The sequence below is a fragment of the Callorhinus ursinus genome, unplaced genomic scaffold, assembly GCF_003265705.2.
Source record: "Callorhinus ursinus isolate GAN/ISIS: 27379988/994484 unplaced genomic scaffold, GSC_fseal_2.0 scaffold10, whole genome shotgun sequence".
In the NCBI taxonomy this organism is placed as follows: domain Eukaryota; kingdom Metazoa; phylum Chordata; class Mammalia; order Carnivora; family Otariidae; genus Callorhinus; species Callorhinus ursinus.
In genome coordinates this window covers 33,210,534-33,228,128 of record NW_027397072.1, presented here as the reverse complement: position 1 = coordinate 33,228,128, position 17,595 = coordinate 33,210,534, and the positions used below count along the sequence as shown (strand labels likewise).

General features: G+C 40.7%; 1 protein-coding gene across 10 annotated transcripts in view; it reads left to right on the top strand.

The window, feature by feature from the left end:
• Nucleotides 1–17,595, top strand: part of SLC8A1 (solute carrier family 8 member A1) — a 358,133-nt gene that overhangs the window by 295,847 nt on the left and 44,691 nt on the right. For 5 of the 10 annotated variants that reach the window (XM_073897336.1, XM_073897335.1, XM_073897334.1 and 2 more), the window contains exons 3-8: nt 5,333–5,439; nt 8,660–8,680; nt 9,117–9,134; nt 9,249–9,263; nt 12,991–13,059; nt 17,340–17,470. In XM_073897336.1, the coding sequence (XP_073753437.1) occupies nt 5,333–5,439; nt 8,660–8,680; nt 9,117–9,134; nt 9,249–9,263; nt 12,991–13,059; nt 17,340–17,470 (361 nt within the window). Of the gene's footprint in view, nt 1–5,332; nt 5,440–5,982; nt 6,087–8,659; nt 8,681–9,116; nt 9,135–9,248; nt 9,264–12,990; nt 13,060–17,339; nt 17,471–17,595 lie in introns of all 10 variants that reach the window. The other 5 variants (XM_025868122.2, XM_073897337.1, XM_025868123.2 and 2 more) reach the window with 5 other exon arrangements.

Below are 17,595 nucleotides of genomic sequence, written 5' to 3'. Positions count from 1 at the left end.
GATTGCTAATTAGATCTGAAATTTAGTTTTGACTGACTTTCTCACAATTCTGTTCTTTATTTAATACATTCTTTGAAACATCAGGCATACATTCTTGCCCCCCATTAGCCAGCTGCCAGTCCCTGCTGCCTACTGGAACCACCTGAAAAACGTTTAAAAACTATCTTCATGTTGGGGCCCCATAACCAGAGAGTTTGATGTCACTGGTTATGAGTGGGTCCTGCCCCACACTCAAAGTTTGCAGAGCTCCAGATGTGATTCTAATATGCAGACAGGTCCAAAACACAGGCCCAGCTTTTACCAGCCTCTTAATTCATTCTCTGACTTAATAAAAGAACACATTGTCCTCTCTAGATCCATGCTTCTCAAACTTTCACATGCATAGCATCATCTGGGTATCTTGTTAATATGTAGATCTGATTTGGTGGGTCTGGGGTGGACCCTGAGATTCTGTAGTTCTAACAAGCCCCCGCCCAGAATTTCAACAGAGTTGAAATTCTGTCATTGCTAATGTAGGCAGTCCTTGTTAACATAAAGATAAAACAATAAACCTTTATATTTATTTAAAATAATGATCCAGATCCTTTAAAGTGGTCATAAAAATACTGCACAGCTGAATGAATAAGGAACTTTGTGGGTCATATATTTGAAGGTATCAGTCTTTGGAGCCAGTTACAGGAATCTCACTTTGTGACCTTGGGAGTTACTTAACTTCTGAGTCATTGTTTCCTCTGTGAATGGTAAGTAGCAGAAGCTACTTCCAGGGCTGTTACGAAGACAGGTGAATTAAGAAATATAAAGTGCTCATAGGTCCATTGACCTCTCAGTATGCCTAAAGAGAGTTTAATTTTTTTAATAATAATTTTTAAAGCAGCCATTGCAGTATCTAAATATGTGAAATCCTCACTAAAATCCTTTGCATGGGGATTTAAAAGGAGCGTCTCTTCTCTTTAACGTTCCAAACTCATCTTTTTCTCACTTCTAACATCAAGGGCAGTCTTGAGAAAAAGAAACCACAGAAGGGCAAATCAAGGTGGAAATAGAAAAAGAGGCCCAGATGCTACTTTGGCTTACTGAGGAGAGATCGGAATATATTTTAAAGAGATTTCTTTTCTTTTCTTTTCTCTTTTTTTTCTTTTTTCTTTTCTTTCCTTTTCTTTTCTTTTCTTTTCTTTTCTTTTCTTTTCTTTTCTTTTCTTCTCTTTTCTTTTCTTTTCTTTACCTCCATTAATAAAGCCACCTCTTTCTTTCCTTTCTACCATCTGCCTGAGTCACCACCAGACATACAAACTCCTTGGTGAAATGTTGGAAGGTGCTCAGGTCTTTTGAGACCCATCAGATAAGAGAGAGACTGAGAAGTCAAGTATACATGTTGGTTTAGTATTACCAAAGGAAAAGCACTGCAAAAAAAAAAGAAAAAGAAAAAGAAAGAAAGAAAAAAAAATCAAAAGGAATGACCTGCATTTTTCCACTCAATAAACTGATCTTTCTTAATCAAATAATTTTCCCCCTAGAAATGGAACCAAGATGGATTTCCATAAAAACTTTGGCCACATTGAGAAATTATTTAGTGTTATCATAAGATTTGTAACTGCTTTGCTAGTTTCCAGAAAACATCACTTTTATAGTACACTATTCAGCTTTAGAGATGTGTAAAAAATCAAGTGAAAAGCTCTCATTACCTTCCTCATAATTATGGTAGTTGAAAATTGCATGACATCAGTTTTTCTATTTGTTCCTTATTGGGGCAATAAGAGCATAAGAGCTGCCATTGGATGAAGGGCTCTGTCTGCCTTACTGTTCTGGACTTGTTTGGGTTAACCTGTCAATCCAAAGAAAAAAACTTTACCAACTTCACCCCGTTGGTAAAGAGAACAAAAGAACAGCCAGCATGAATCTGTGTTCTCAGGGAGAAGGAGTCCTTATGACAGAGCAAAAGCTCAGTGACTGTGGGATTGGTGTGGCAATGGGGGAGGGGGTCGGGGGAGAGGGTGGAAATGGGGGGGGGGCTCTAAGTTTCCTTCAATCCTTGAGATTCTATATCCACTGTGGAATTGTGAGGAACAGAGGTATGCTTCTGCTGATTATCAAACTATACCTGGAGTCCTCACCAAATGCGCCCCATCTCCTGTAACTTCCCATGTGATGAAAGAGGAGGCATTAGGCTCTGGGAAGTGAACAAGGGACAGCCTAAGGATCTGTTCCTTTAAAAATTACATTAATTTCAACTTTGCTACCTTTGCTGGGGGGAGAAGCGAAAGGTGAGCATTAGCAATCCTTTCTGATTTTTACCTCTCTTGATTCAAAGGGCTTATTCATAAGGATTGACTTTATCCTGCCTCTTTAAATGGACTGAAATGCCCTTTAATAAGCAAGCTTCCTATTAATCATTTTACTATGCAAGAGCACGAAAATCAATTTATAATTTAATGGCTCCTCCTGTCAGGGACACTACTGATGGTATTATTAATGATTTTGAAATATGCCATTATGCAAATCCCATCTATTTTAGGTGTCTTGGCCAGGCACCTACAGAAGTACTGGTTTCTTTTTCTTCTTCTTTGATTTTCCAGTGTCACAGTTATCAAATACTGAAACATTTTCTAAGGATTATTATCCTAGTAAATAGTGATAATCTAAAGATCAACTTTCAGTGCTTATTTTATTATGCAAACAAATTGTGTGGGGCTTCATATATCTCACACTCATCAGCTACTCAGAGTATAGAAAATAAAGCTGTTAGGACAATAGAGGATTAAATTTGCCAGGAATAAGAAACAATGTTATTTGGTTGCTTCTATTTATTTCTGAATGAGTTGTCATGTTGCTCTTTGGGAATAAAACTGGAAGCTTTTTCTAAACAAAGGCACCCTATTAGCCAGGCTACCCCAACCATCTCTACTGTACTCTATTTCTGCAATCTAATAAAACGTGTGATGTGGTGTAGGATGGGTTGGGAGCACAAGATGGAGAAAGAGAAGTCAAATGTTTTTAGGTAATATAAGCAAGAACATTGCAACATGGCATCCACCTTAGTGTACCCTATCATGAAGTGATAACAAATAATGGGCCATGAGCTCCAAAAGATGGTAGCATGGCCCTTCTAATGCCCATTAACACTTTTCCACACTTGGTCTTATGGCTAATTGCTTTAGTAGAGCTGAACAACTGTAGTTTATGATTATAAGGCAGGAAGATAGAAATCCAAAATGCATAAATTTGATAACAAAAAGGGTAAACTTTTGGCAGGTTTTTGTAGAATAAATTTGATTTCACTTATAACATCAAATCCAGTTCTGAAGTAAAGAGCACATGTATCGTCACTTCTTACATCTTCTTGTGCTTTCTCTAATAATTTGTAACTTTTGGAGATTGAGGAATGATCAGATATCCTAGTGTAGTCAGGGTAGACTGATTTTATATATATTTACACACACACACACACACACACACACACACACACACGTAAATAGGTCAATTCCAGAGAATAGTTTTCAGAAGTTAGACAGGAACTGTTCACTACGTACATGTAGTTGGACTTTGTCACACCGTTGGAAGTTTGTAAATATCTAACTACTCTGAAAAAATGATTATTGCTTTAGTCATTTATAGCTGCTCATCTGGCCTTCGTATTTCAGTCTTTGAGGACACAGCTGAGGTAGGAAAGAAAAGGCACTGTCATGAGCCCAACTCCTTGGTAATGAGAAATTGGATATGAGCATCATGCGGGGATTTCGTAAGCTGAGGAGCAGAGAGCTGGTTATGGGGCCTGGAGGACCAGAAGCAATCATTTGATCTCACTTCTACAGTGTTAACCCAAGAAAGCAAGACTAAAGCATTTAGCCTTAGGGCCTAGGGAATTCAGAGAATTCAAAGCAACTTCTACCTTTCTTCTCCTTTATACTAGGAAAGAATACTGATGCTCTTTGGCATATATAGGTATAAATAAAACTTGGTGGCTTTGATCAATAATTTAAAAAGGGGGGAGCACCTAGGTGGCTCAGTGAGTTAAGTGTCCAACTCTGGCTTTTGGCTCAGGTCATGATCTCAGGGTGGAGCCCACTTAGATCCTCTCTCCCTCCCCCTCAACCCCTTCCCACCCCACTCTCCCTGTCTTTAAAAAAAAAGGGGGGGAGTTACAAACTAATTTTCTTCCAGAAGACCTAGAAAATTCCACCGAAACTAAATAATGTCAGTGACTAAAACTATGCGTCTGTGTAAACTCAGTGTTTCAAAAACTTCAGTCAGAAATGTTCTTGGCCAGTGTTCCTGGAAAAAAAATTTTTTTCAAGAACAAACAAGTGTTTAGGGGGCTCTGAGTAAGTGGTAATATAGGAATTGATTAAGCCCTTATTAATTAGAAGGTAACATTAGGTATATCTTCAGAGTCATCAGGCTTATGGGAAACTGAGATTTGCATAATATTTGCATTTGTCCTACAGTCTGCCATTTCACTCACAACCAGAGGACCCTAAGGCTAGAAGTGCTAACAGATGGATTGCGGGAAAAATTCTTAACTAAAAGCTTTGGTGTATGGGTGGGGTTTGAAAGTGGTGTAAATAGTGTATTTTGTCAAAGTTGAACCTCAGCTTTGGTGGGATGAAAATCACTATAGCGTCATGACCCCCCATCCCCCACCTTTCAAAATAGCTATTGGGAGGTCTCAGCTTCCATGTTTAGAAAGACATATAAAACATGAACATTTTCCCTTTGTGATCTAGGTGGAAAATCTGACTAGCCTGAGTAAGAGTTCGATTCTAGGACATTGGGTGGGGTAAGATTAAGGAGTTTGATTTTATTTTGTGATGGTCTTATACATTTATTACAAAAATATTATGTTTGGAAATACAGTAAAGCAGAATGAAGGCCAAGAAAAATGACCCATAAACCTATTGCTCACAGACAACCTCTTTTGATATTTTGATGTGATTTACTGATTTGTTCTAAATGAGTAAATTCCAGGGCATGGTTCAGACAATCCTACGGTTAAGGCATTTATTAAATAAATATATTTTTCTTTTCTTATTATTGTGATCTGTGTTCTTCTGCTTTTCCTTCTCATGGTGATGATAAACCTACGAGTCCTGAGTGCTCTCTGTTGCCTAAAATCATTCCATGGCCTTGGGCAGGGGAGCTGTGCTTTGGGCGACCTCTCCAATCTTCCGGACCTATCCCATACCCCTCCTGGAAGAAGACAGTCACAGTACAGAAGTTTCTCAGTGGCCATTTGTCTGGAAGTGCAACTCGTTAACCTTGCTTTCGTCTTCTCTGTGTTCCTTCTCTTTCTTTCCTCTTCCCCTTGTTCGTCAATTTCTATTCTTCTCTGTTTCAGCAAAACAATATCAGTCAAGGTAATTGATGATGAGGAGTATGAGAAAAACAAGACCTTCTTCCTTGAGATTGGAGAGCCCCGCCTGGTGGAGATGAGTGAGAAGAAAGGTGGGGGAGCTGCTCCAGGGCTGAGCCCAACAGCTTCTGCTGGCCTGTGCCACCCCTGGATGCCTGCACTCTTCGGACATGGCTCACAACACACACATCCCTCCACCTATGTAACAGGGCATAGATCTCACCCCGGGGCCACAGCGGGCCCAGCCTGTAGCTCCATCGGCCAATTCTGGCCACTCTGCACATGGCAGGTCTGAGAGACGAATTTTCAGGGCAGTCAATCCTGCCTGTTTCCGGGAAGGGTGGTACTGATGCTGGCCGTGCCAAAATGAAGCCCGCGTTCTGATTTCTCTTCCTTAGTCGGGGTACTTCCTGCTAGCTCACTGAAGCAGGAAGCATTTGTGAAAGTGGCAAATGAGGAGACAAGGTCACGGGGGCCCGCTGAGAGTAGCTGCCATGCCCTATTACATACTTGCGAGGTCCATGTGTTGCCAGTTCTCCCTTCCATAACATCACGGTAACATGCAGCTTGGTGAACACCTAGCATGAGCGTGTGACTCCAACCATTTGTTTTGCCTTTGTCTTGTGTTCCCACAGGAAGATCATTACCATTAGAATATTTGACCGTGAGGAATATGAGAAAGAGTGCAGTTTCTCCCTTGTGCTTGAGGAGCCAAAATGGATAAGAAGAGGAATGAAAGGTGTGAGAGTATACAAAGACATACCAGCGAGAAATTGTACTCTTCTCTCTCCGTGTCTCCTACTCTCACACTTAACTCTCTCCTCTTCCTCAGCTCCAAGTACTATCCTTCATTTCCTTTGAAGCTTTAACGGTTTCATCTCCCTCCCCTAATTCACAAACGCACCAGACAATGCCCATTTTCCTCAAGGAAATGCCCACTAACTTTGATTGAAAGCAGATTGAAGAAATGCTAGAAGAGATTTCTGTAATTCAGAAGTGATGATCTAAAAAGCATGATTTCTGTGTTCAGGTATTTACTACTCAGGGATCATTCTAAAATGTCCTTCCAACTACTAAATCTCCCCTTGAACATTCGTGACAAAGACTACCTAATACCTATTAGTAGTGACAGATGAGTCTAATGGCAACTAATGAGTACTTTCAGAAGAATTCAATAATTAGGCTTCTTTAGACAACCCCATTTTCAAAAAATATATATTTAATAAGAACAAAGATCCTTGAAGAGTAATGTTATCCACATTCTAGCGTTCATTTTGGCCTGAGATTTTTTTTATATCATCAAATATGATATTTAAAAGGGACCAGATGTAGGAAACTATAGTCATACAAATTTTCTTTTGTAGGAAGGATATGGTCCTTTAGGAAGAATTTAGCCCTCGCTTAAGGCCTAACCAGCCTTATGCTCTGAAATGTTTTGATTCTTATAGAATCTACAAATTTATAATATGTGTAGTAAAAAAAGAAAAGAAATAAACAGTATCCTATAACTAGATTTTTTTTAGTTGATTTGTACTTACATATTTTTAGGAAAATATTTGAACAAAAGCCAATTTCTTTGTCCTCTTTGATTTTATTTCTATTTTCTGCCGCCTATTTTTGATAAGGAAGGACAGGAATTTTATACCACCCTTAAAGATAATTTTTTATTCTGAATTTTTACAAGGGCTTCCTACGATTATCCTCTAACAGTGGCCACTTTAAAGGGATTATGTAATTATACATGTAAAATGAGCTTACTACACATTAATAGCTCTTACTCATTGCAACCAAACAATTGATGACTAGCATAGAAGATGATTAGATGGACCCCTTTGTAAGAAATTTATACTTTTACATGTAAGGAAAAATATCAAATATATAGGACTAATTCCTATATAGACCCAACATTTGGGGGAATTTAATCTCACATTTGTAAGAACTCACTGACTTCAGAGTCCATCAGAAAAAGAAAAAAAAAAAAAGTGTATGTCCCTGACGGAATCATGTCCCAAATGGTAACGGGAGCCGTTTGGAATGATGGAGAATGGAGCACTGGGGACCCATTTTAATGCAGCCTATTTAATATGTTTCATAGGCAGTAGGCAGAAGGAAAAGACACTAGAAAACTGAGCTGATTTCTTACAAAGATGGGATCAAAAATGCCTCATTAGCATACAGGAAAAAAGCACTTACTTCTAAATGTATTCCTCCAAAACACTGTCTTTTATCTAAAGGAAGAGCATCTTGGATACAGCTCTTTCAATTGTCGTTTTAGTAAAATATGCCCTCATGTAAAGGCAAATTAAAATTCCTTGATAGCACTATCTGGTTTCACACCCTCCAAGTGGATTCTTGTCACTATAAATAAAATTACTGACTTGTTTTAGAAAGTATCCTCTAATGCCACTAACCGTTAGCAGCAAAATGGGGCTGAAAACAGAATTGTAGCATTCCCCTCCACAGCTCCTGAAGAAATTTATATAATATGTTTAGCTAGGGAGCTTTCACCAAAATAAATTGCTACTGTATAGTCTGGGCTTAAAGCACATAACCTGGAAGATAAATTATGGATGCGATGCCCCCTCCCCACCACCTGCCTTGTCAGTTTCCATGGAATTATGTGTCCACAAGAATTGTGATTGTCTAATTATAACATGCAGAAGTCATAGAGAAGGACGCACAAACAGATGCAAATTCCTGGCACCCAAGTTTTGAGGATTTCAAAAACATAAGCATCCCTTGATGGCCAAGGAATACCCTGCAAATAGAACCTCCAGGGAGAGCATTACCTTGGACCAAAGTCTCCTTCAGGCAGGGCAGCCAAAATGGAATTTCCTAAGATGTTTTACCTGTTTCCATTGAACGGAAGGTGTCACACCTGAGATCCTGGATGATTTAAGACTTCCGTGTGTTGAATTCAGTAACTGCTGGGCAATATTTAATGAGGAAGACTCACTCAAATGAAGTTAAGATTAACTTCATAAAACATTTCTACTCTATTTGGTAAACTAGATACATTTACTATATGTAAACATATATAGTAGAAATGTTTTATTAAATGCCAAAAAATAACAGATAAGGGGAATTGTATCCATATATAATAACTCACACACATTTGCAAAAACTTAGTATTGGGATTGTTTATTGGAAACTGTTCCCAATGCCACATTTCCCTGGGAGGCACCCACGTTAGCAGTGTCTTCCTACCACTGGAATCAGATCTGCCTGGATTTCTTTCTGCTGATATTCCTCTTACTTTCATTATTCATCTGGTCTCTTATTCTGTGTTGTCTTTGTCTGTTTCCTCCACAGCCCTGTTATTGAATGAGCTTGGTAAGCATTTCATTTCTTCCATTTCCTTTCCATTTCTCTAGGTGATTTTCCGTGAATGTCAGGTGGTACAGTAGTTTTCTGACCTTTATTTCTATTGATTTACCGGCAGGATTGTCATGTAGGGCCATTGGCCTCATTTTTGTGTAGGTTAGATAGTTAATATTCCATTTTTAGTTTAGTATGATCTTTTTAAAAACCAGTGATTGCTTAGGTCTGCACAAGAATGAAATGTGTGCACTAAGTCCCATAATCTTAAAAGAATGAGTAGTGATTAAATCACAAATGGATGTTATCTGATTTTTCTTAATTGTAAATGTAATTAGGCAAGTTGCTGTATCTTATATGGGTGGCCAGGCAGTCCGACGTCACTGGTATTTGTCATTTAGAATGTAAGTTAAATAAATTGTAACATTTCTTCTTTTTTTTTCTTTTTTAGGTGGCTTCACAATAACAGGTATGAATTTTTAAAGCTAATGACGTCGAATTTTATTTTTTTGCTTTCTGTCTTCGCCATATGTTGTTTACATTTTTAAAAATCGCTTCTCATTTTTATTTGCTTTGAATGAAGGAAAATACCTGTATGGTAAGACAGATTTTTTTTTTAATGTTCTTCATTTTCCCCCAAATGCCCTTAAAAATCAAAACCACATTTTATGCAACCTGTGTTAACATTTAGCTGTGGCACACGGTGTGCTCTTGCTGATTTTACACACTTAACATTGTACACATTAACAGTGTGTGTGTTGTGTTTATGTACAAGCAAATCTGTATGGAGAACCTGTAACTGTTCACATTTTGATACTGGTCGATTTGAAAATGTTCACGTAGCACTGATGATGTGCAGTGTATTCTGCTAGATGCTCCAGGGTACCAGATTAGATAAGACAATTGCTGGCCTCAAGGAAACATAGGAATTGACATCCAGGACAAAGCACCGTCTCCTAATACTATATGGTGCCCTGATAGCAAAGGGCAGAGCAGTCCCTTCTCCTTATTCTACGACATCAGTCTGAGCCCCTCTTTGGGGACTTGGGTTTGAGGATTATTAACATGATCCCTAGAAGTGCATTACACAGTGCTCTATGCAAACCCAAAATGCCACTCAAAGTGTTTAAAACTCTTAAATTCATGTTGGCATTCATCCTGCGTTGATCACGTTACTTAACACAACTCTAAAGCTATTTTCTTGTGTACAGAAGGAAGAAGGTGTCTCCTTACGGTATCTTCCCTTTTGACCCTAGGTTTATTCCCACCCTTTGAGAATCATCTAGGCAGATTTAGAGAGAAAGAAATATCAAGTGGCGGCGTGATGTGTTTGAAACTGCAGGTTAAAGATGTCTCTAAGGGCATCCTGTTGGCCACAGCGTTTTCCGATATATTGTGCAGATAACACTACTGTAATTATTTTTTTTCTGCAATCAGCTGAACCAAAATACTTAAAGGAGGAAATATTCCCCCAGATTCCAGTTTTGCAAATGCTGTGGTAAGGGAATTGGGGGTTAATTAAACCACTGTTCTTGTAAACTCATGATCAGGTAGTTCCAGCATGATTCTGTCCCAAGTAGAACTTTCTGAATACGAGCAATTTCACAGGGGCTGTTGGCTCTCCACTGATTCTCTCCAGACGCGGCATCTAGTGACGAAATGATCCAAAGACTCTCAGAGACACAGAAATTGAAAAGGATAAAAATGTTAAACAGGACAAGTCCTCACAGAGGATTTTTAAAACCTGAGCCATCTCAAGCTCTCCCAGGTCAAGTCTCCCTCACTGTGCGCTGCTGAAGATGCTATTTTTGAATCTAATGCGGGAATTTCCATTTATTTTAAGTTGGTTATCCTTGTGAGATTTGAGGGAGGAAGAAATTGGGGAAGACAGCCTTCATGGCTTCTGAAGTAATTAGAAAGAAAAAGTCAACCATTTTAGAAATAGTATAGCGTCTAGCAGCACCTTCAGCCTCATGCAGCCTGATAATGAGATCTTCACCAAAAATCTTGGGCTGTAGAATGCTTTGTTAAGATGCATTGATATATTTAGGTATTTTCCTATTTTCCTTATTGAATATGTCAGGATTTTCCTTTTAGGGCCTTCCTTCCCTATCACTTGAAGTATCTAGGTAATAACAGAATCCTATTTTTCTTTTCTCAGGAATTGTTCATATCATGTTCTAGACTATCTGTCTGGTAATGTCCAACATTCCCTGCCTAGGACACATCTTGCATTCAAGAGAACAGAATCACTTCTTCCAAAGATTTCTATCATTTCATGTACTTCATTAAATTCTTTCTTATGGCTTCAATTTGAAATAATAGTTTGTCTATTGTTACCACCTTTTCCCAACACTTGAAATTGATACAGTTAGAACAAGTCAATGTTCCAAAAACTCTCTGGGAATCTCTACATGGGCCTGTTCTTCTCACAGTATATGACCCTTCTTCTCCCAATCCAGGTCAGAGTGCCTGGGATCTACTCTCTATAGATGCCCTGGGGAAGGTCCTAAAACTTAGGTCTACACAGTGAAAAGCAGCTTTAAGTCTAAAGAACTTTCCTTTAAAGTCAATTTGAGGCTTTGAAGTCAAGGCTTTGAGATGCAGGGGCAACAGAGAAGAATTAATCTAGCCCTTGGACTCTGCCTGCAGCTTTTATATGGTTTTGTGCAGCTGAGTGTGAAAATCTAAATTTGAAACAGGATATATGGAAATTGAAAAAAGTCATTCGGTCCACAGCCCAATATGTTTCAGAGATTTCATTAGTGGTGGACATTAAGTGCTGGAGGTGATTTTGGAATTTGCAAATCTTTATGTGTTGCTCCTAGACCTTGCCTCATTGAAAGGCCCTTGTTGGAACCTATGATCTCATTGTCCCTTGACCTTTTTGGCATATAACATGATAACCCCCTATACATTATAGCTCATTAGAGTTTGCAAAGCATTTCGTATTCATTGTATCATTTAATCTTCAACCTTATGGAGTACGATTTTATTTTTCTCACTTATAGGGAGGAAATGAAGCTTGAAAGCGATTAATTAATCTACCCCAAATCACCCATCCAGGATTCAGAGCCTGGCCCTCTGACTTCAAGCCCACAGCCATTTGATGAGTGTTCTAACCCCAGCACTTTCATCTCCTCCCTCTCAGTCTCTTTATTCCTACCTTCATCTTAACCCCTTGGCAATCCAAAGCCCAGCTATGCCACATAAATGCCATCAGTGTGAATTCCAGTCAAATGAGAAATGAGAGGGACCCTGGGAGGGGGAAACTAGAGCACCTTAATTTGTATTGCTTAAAAAAGTTAAGTGTTCTGGTTCAATTTGGAGAGGAGAGAGGCAAGTCTGATGCCCCCAAACAAGCAGCCATAGAGTTATATATTAAAAGTCAGTATACTTCTTTAGAAGTTGCTTTCCCAAGTATATTATGCTCATCATATAATAGACTTTAACAAGGTACATGGCTTTTTTAAAACATTTCAATCACTCCAGTACCAAGGGTAGAGGAACAAATCCCCTTCAACTTTAGCTTCATTTATAGTTGAGGAAACTGAGTCTCAGAGAAGAGAAATCCTCTACCCTTTTTTCGATGGCAAACATATGGCAGAGTTGGCACCAAGTCCCAATCTCACGATTCTCAGATCAGTTCAAGGTAGCTCTTGGTAGAAGCCAACAGCAGGTAGATTTGGCAGTCAACTAAGCCAGACGTTTAATGAAAACCCTAGGCCTAGGTAACCCAACAGTTACTGTGATGATGGCATACCCTCGCAAAGCCTACCAGTGTATGAAACCTTCTCCCATTCGGACTGCTCAGGAAATAGATAAGTATGTTCCCAGATGCTAAGTTACTCAACCCTCAAACAAACTTGTAATATGGATGGAGCAGGTGTTAATATCCCCATTTACCTGTGGGGAAACTGGGAAAATGGCCTGCTCAAGGTTATGTCATTGGCACCGGTACGCTTCAAAACCAAGTTGCCTGTCATCACACTAAGTGCTTTCCATTGTTTCACGAGGCCTCTGGAAGCAGTAACTTGAAGGACAAGGACACTCCCCTTAGATGCCTGCAGGAACCTAGCTGCACCCCCTCTTGAGGAGTGTGTGGTTCATTCACATAATCTGGTTTGGCTCATAGCACACTTGACCCATTATTTGCTCACTTCTGTGGCCTCCATAGCGGTGGCCTCTAACCATTCAACCCCTAAACTAACACTGCTTGTGATGTGTGCATCTGGGTGTGATGTTTAGCTGACTAATTCCACAGAGCTCTGGTAGCAAACCAACGCAGTCCATTCTAATGATTTTCTGCCTGTCCTTTTCGCTAGGCCAACCTGTCTTCCGGAAAGTTCACGCTAGAGAACATCCTATTCCCTCTACTGTAATCACCATTGCAGGTACTCAGTGCATCATGGTCCTTGAAAACCACAGTTTAATTTGCTTGAAGTTAACTGCCTTCAAGTGTTCTTTAAGTCTTTAGACATTAAAGTAGCACAGTTTGGCCCGTGTCCCCACTAGAACATTGTTAAATAATGCAGTGGTTTCTCTGAAGCTCTGAGCATGGTGGGTCGGTAACAAAACACAAGCGTATGCATGCAGGACAGGAGGCCTGGTAGAGGGAGCAGCACGGGCCTGCAGAGAAGGTTGACCGCCATGACCTCTCCCTCTCAAGGTTCAATGGATTCCAGATTTCCTGCAAATCTCCCTCCTCAAACACGGGTCTTTCATTCCAAGTATAGTGACGTTTCTTTAAAAGCAAGCTATACTTCTTTCTAGAACCTGCCTTTCTTGCCTCCAGGCAATGTTAGCCACATATGCATGGGTGATAGTACATCTGTGGGGGTTCTTCAGAGGGAACATTGCCAAGGTGACTAGAGGATCACACAACCATCCCGGGTCTACTGTAAGCTTAGAGCCCAGGCAGCATCTCCAAGTCTGCATGAGGACAGGGCTGTTCCTTCCTCGGTCATCCCCATCGCCATCACTGGCCATGGTGGGAGAAACATTTCCTCCTTTCCTCATCCTCACATGCCACTTCCCTACTCGATAATCATGATACCAAGACCTGACTGCAGACTTGTTCCAGAATATTCCTAGTGGAAATAAATAGACCAGTCTCCTGGCTCTAACCAGCAAGGCCAGTCAGGTGCTGAAAACTGTCAAGAGGTCTCTACTCTCAGACTTGTCACAGCACAGATCTGAGCGAAGGATTAAAATAACCTTGAGCAAAGTGTCCCACCGCTGGCCTTGTACCCCTTTCCGAATTTGACATTGTTGGTTAAGATTAAAGATTGCCACGACGTCAAAGAATAGCAACAGTAGCTCCTCAGGTGCAGATCTGCATGTGGTTGTTCTGTTTTCTAATAGGGATTTTCCCTCTGAGCCCTTCACCTCTCATGGCCCTCCTGCTTCAAAAAGCAGCCGAGCCAGAAAGCATTAGCAGCAGCTTTTTCAGACATCCCAGGTACCTATGAGCTTCTGTAATTTGTCATTTGCAAAATCAGTTACTCAAAAGAAGGGAGGTCCTCTACTGGTGGTTTTATCACAGACTGGCTTTATGTCCTGTCAATACGGATTTTAACAGGGGGTATGGATTATCCATTTGATCTTTAGGTTGTGTTGGTTAGTTAAGACCGTGATGTTCTGTGATTGATTATCAACTTCTCGGTAAAATATGGTGAATTTAAAAAGCATACATGTATCTGTATGGAGAGACAGAGACAGAGAATGACTTTTCCGTCTGAGAAGCAAAACTAAAATGGCAGCATGTTGTCACTGGGCATAAATAAGGAGGTAAAATTGACTTGGCCAGAGTGAAGTGGACTGCATTTGATCCAGCATTCAAAGTGAAAAGGAAACAAAACAAAACAAAACAAAAATAAAGTGAAAAGGAAACAAACATAATAGACGATCCCAAAAAAATGGTGTTCAACTATTTCCCCAATCAATACGAGATACTAAAGAGAGGACACTTTTTAAAAATACTCCCAGCTCTCTTCTTTGCCAATATCAAAAATCTGCACCATAGATAGTAATTTATCAGGATCGTTGTAGAGCAACGATCCAGTTGTCTCCTCCATTACATAGAATTCTCCCTTAAATGCTCGTGACATTTACTAAGTGAAAATAGCTCTGACCCCTCCATGAAATTATGCCTTTGTGCTTTGACTCCTGTCTGTGGAATGCCCCTTCTTACTCTACCACCTCCTACCCCAACCTTAGCACCACCTTCCCCTGGCAAGCTTCTCTGCAGGTTTCAACGCCAATTTCAAATAGGTCCTCTTTCCTGAAGCCTTCCCTGACTCCCTTAGGCAGAGCAAGCTGCTTCCCCACCCTGACCCCTCAGCCCTCACTTTGCTGCACTAGAAGTTGTCCCATCTCTATACCTCACCTCCCATGTGAACAATGAACAAAGGATCTTTATATGCATAGAGCAAATGTCAGGAACTAGTTACAGGCATAATGGTACCAAACGAAGCATTTCTTCCTGATCCAAAGGACTGAAAGATGATTAAAAAGGGAATAACCTTTCTAATCACTGTGATTTGATTTCATTTACTACCATGTCCATTTATCTAATACCATGTTCCAAATAATTTCATTTTGTGAAATATGGTATTAAACAATGCTACCACATCACCATTCTTTTGTAATTTCCCCAGTTTTCTACCTAAATTGCCTTGAACCCCATTTAAAGCAAATTATCATTTATAAGTAAATTACAGAAAAGGAAGCCATAATAAATATACTCTCCCAATGGCTTTGCAATTCAAAAAATAAACCCAGTTGTTCTTCTGGAAAAATAATTTTCATTTGATGTGAGTCTCTAAGACATCCATGTTCAGCCAAGGTTTTGACCAAAGACACTAATGTGACCTGCTGCTAAGAAACTACCAATAACCTTATCCTGGGTTCAAGGATCAGAAAGCAGTGGGAATCACAATATGATTGATTTGAGCGCTGGGTAGATTGGACATCACATATCCTAGCCTCCCACTTCCTTGACTACACATAATTTCAAGGACAAATCCTACGGACACCAGTTGTAACCCTTTGCCCTCTCTTGGGTCATAACGTCCCAAGCCTACTATAAAACACATTACTACTTTTACAGTTAAAATTAGTCTCCTTGCACCTCTCCTTTGCTAACTTTCAGCAGTTTCTGGCCAGTTCAAAATCACGTATTTTTTAGTCTTCATCTAATCTTCTCGGGGTCCCGTAAAAACTGGGAATAGAAAAGCAGATTCTAAAATACTCCTTTAGGAAGACACTATTGAGTACATACTAAAGAATTAATTGATATGCTACATTCTGCTTCTGCCTTGGGTAGGTTTTGACACTTGGTATATAAAATGCTAGCAGTATCCCTAGCCCCTCTGCTCCGTGCCCTAGCAGTGAACAACCTGCCCAGGAGCCAGTTCTCTACGAAATTTACTAGAGCATCAAATGGAACCACCACAGCAGGGTCCTCAGCAGAGGGAAACCATGTCTTTGGAGGAAATGAGAGACGTGGACTCCTACAGAGCTGATGCCTAAAGGCAAAAGGCAAGAAGAGTGGGCTAGAAGTCCCTTCCTTTCTCATGTTTTCCTCAGTCAACAGATTCCTACTGCAGGCAGTTTGCCTGGAAAGTTCTAGAAGCAAAGGCATCAGGGCTGAAGTCTTTCCATACCACCATACTACTTCCTTGAGATGAAGTACCTTTGACTTGACTCTGAGGGGAAGTAGCCTGTCTTGTTCCAGCATCCTAGGCCTGAAGGACAAGGAGGTAGCGTCATTACAGGAACACTGTTTGCCCTTCATATGTGCGTGGCCTTTTCGGTCTGGGATTTATCCTAATGATCTTCACACAGAGAGGAGCCAACTGTGAGCTTCCTCTCATTAATGGACTCTCAAGTCCATTAACATTTTCTTAACACCCACTAGCCTCTCCTGGAGTGTCAGCTACATGGTGGTTCTGGAAATAATCACGCTCACATGGTGAGTAGTATTAACTCCCAAAGGCCTCACCTTTGCCCTCCCTGTTTACTTTAAGATGAACGTGGTCAAGGTCTTCCTAACAAATGCGAACTCTTCACCAGAGAGAGGAAGCACTAGAGCCCAGGCATCTTGGTGAGATGGAATGGATGTTTTGCTTCTTACCTTGCAACAGGGGCTCTGGCTAAGATCAGACTTTCCCTTCCACCAACTCCTGGGCCCGGGGGCGTTTTTGTTGCCTCTAGAAAGTGGAGAGGCGGGGGCCAGATTCCTCCATCCCTTGTGGGACTCGAGCAGTTTTCATTGCGGTTCCTTTGGTCACCTGCTAAGGGAATGTGTTCCAACAGCCAGATGACCCAGCATCACAGGGGACAATTAGGGGATTCCCTCAACAGGGACAATGTGCAGGCAGAGACTTTCTCGGTGACATGGGTCTATGTGTTGCTTTCCCGATCTGCACATTGGCTTATGCTCAGGTTGTGGGTCATCACAGCCACTTGCTGTCAACAAGCACAACAGTGGTGTGCTGCCTGACCTGCCCAGAGCCTCTGTGCAATTCTCCCCTCGAGTGATGATCTCGCCCGAGGGACTTTTAGTGGGTCATCAGGGCTTCCTTCCTTCTTGGTTTCCTTGTAGCAGAATCCAGGGATTTCCAAAGAGGATTGAGCACACTGCTAACTTTCTTGCCCTTCCCTTTCACAGAGGAATGTGATGACAGGCAACCACTGACCAGCAAAGAGGAAGAGGAGAGGCGCATTGCAGAAATGGGGCGCCCCATTCTGGGAGAACACACCAAGCTGGAAGTGATCATTGAAGAATCCTATGAATTCAAGGTATGCTTACCAACACTGCCCACAAGGGGAGGCCAGGTCCAGCTTGGAACCAAGACTATTCATAGTGTTAGCGATTTCGGGAACCGGCTCATTAACCGAGAAGCTTCTCAGAGCAGAACTAGAAT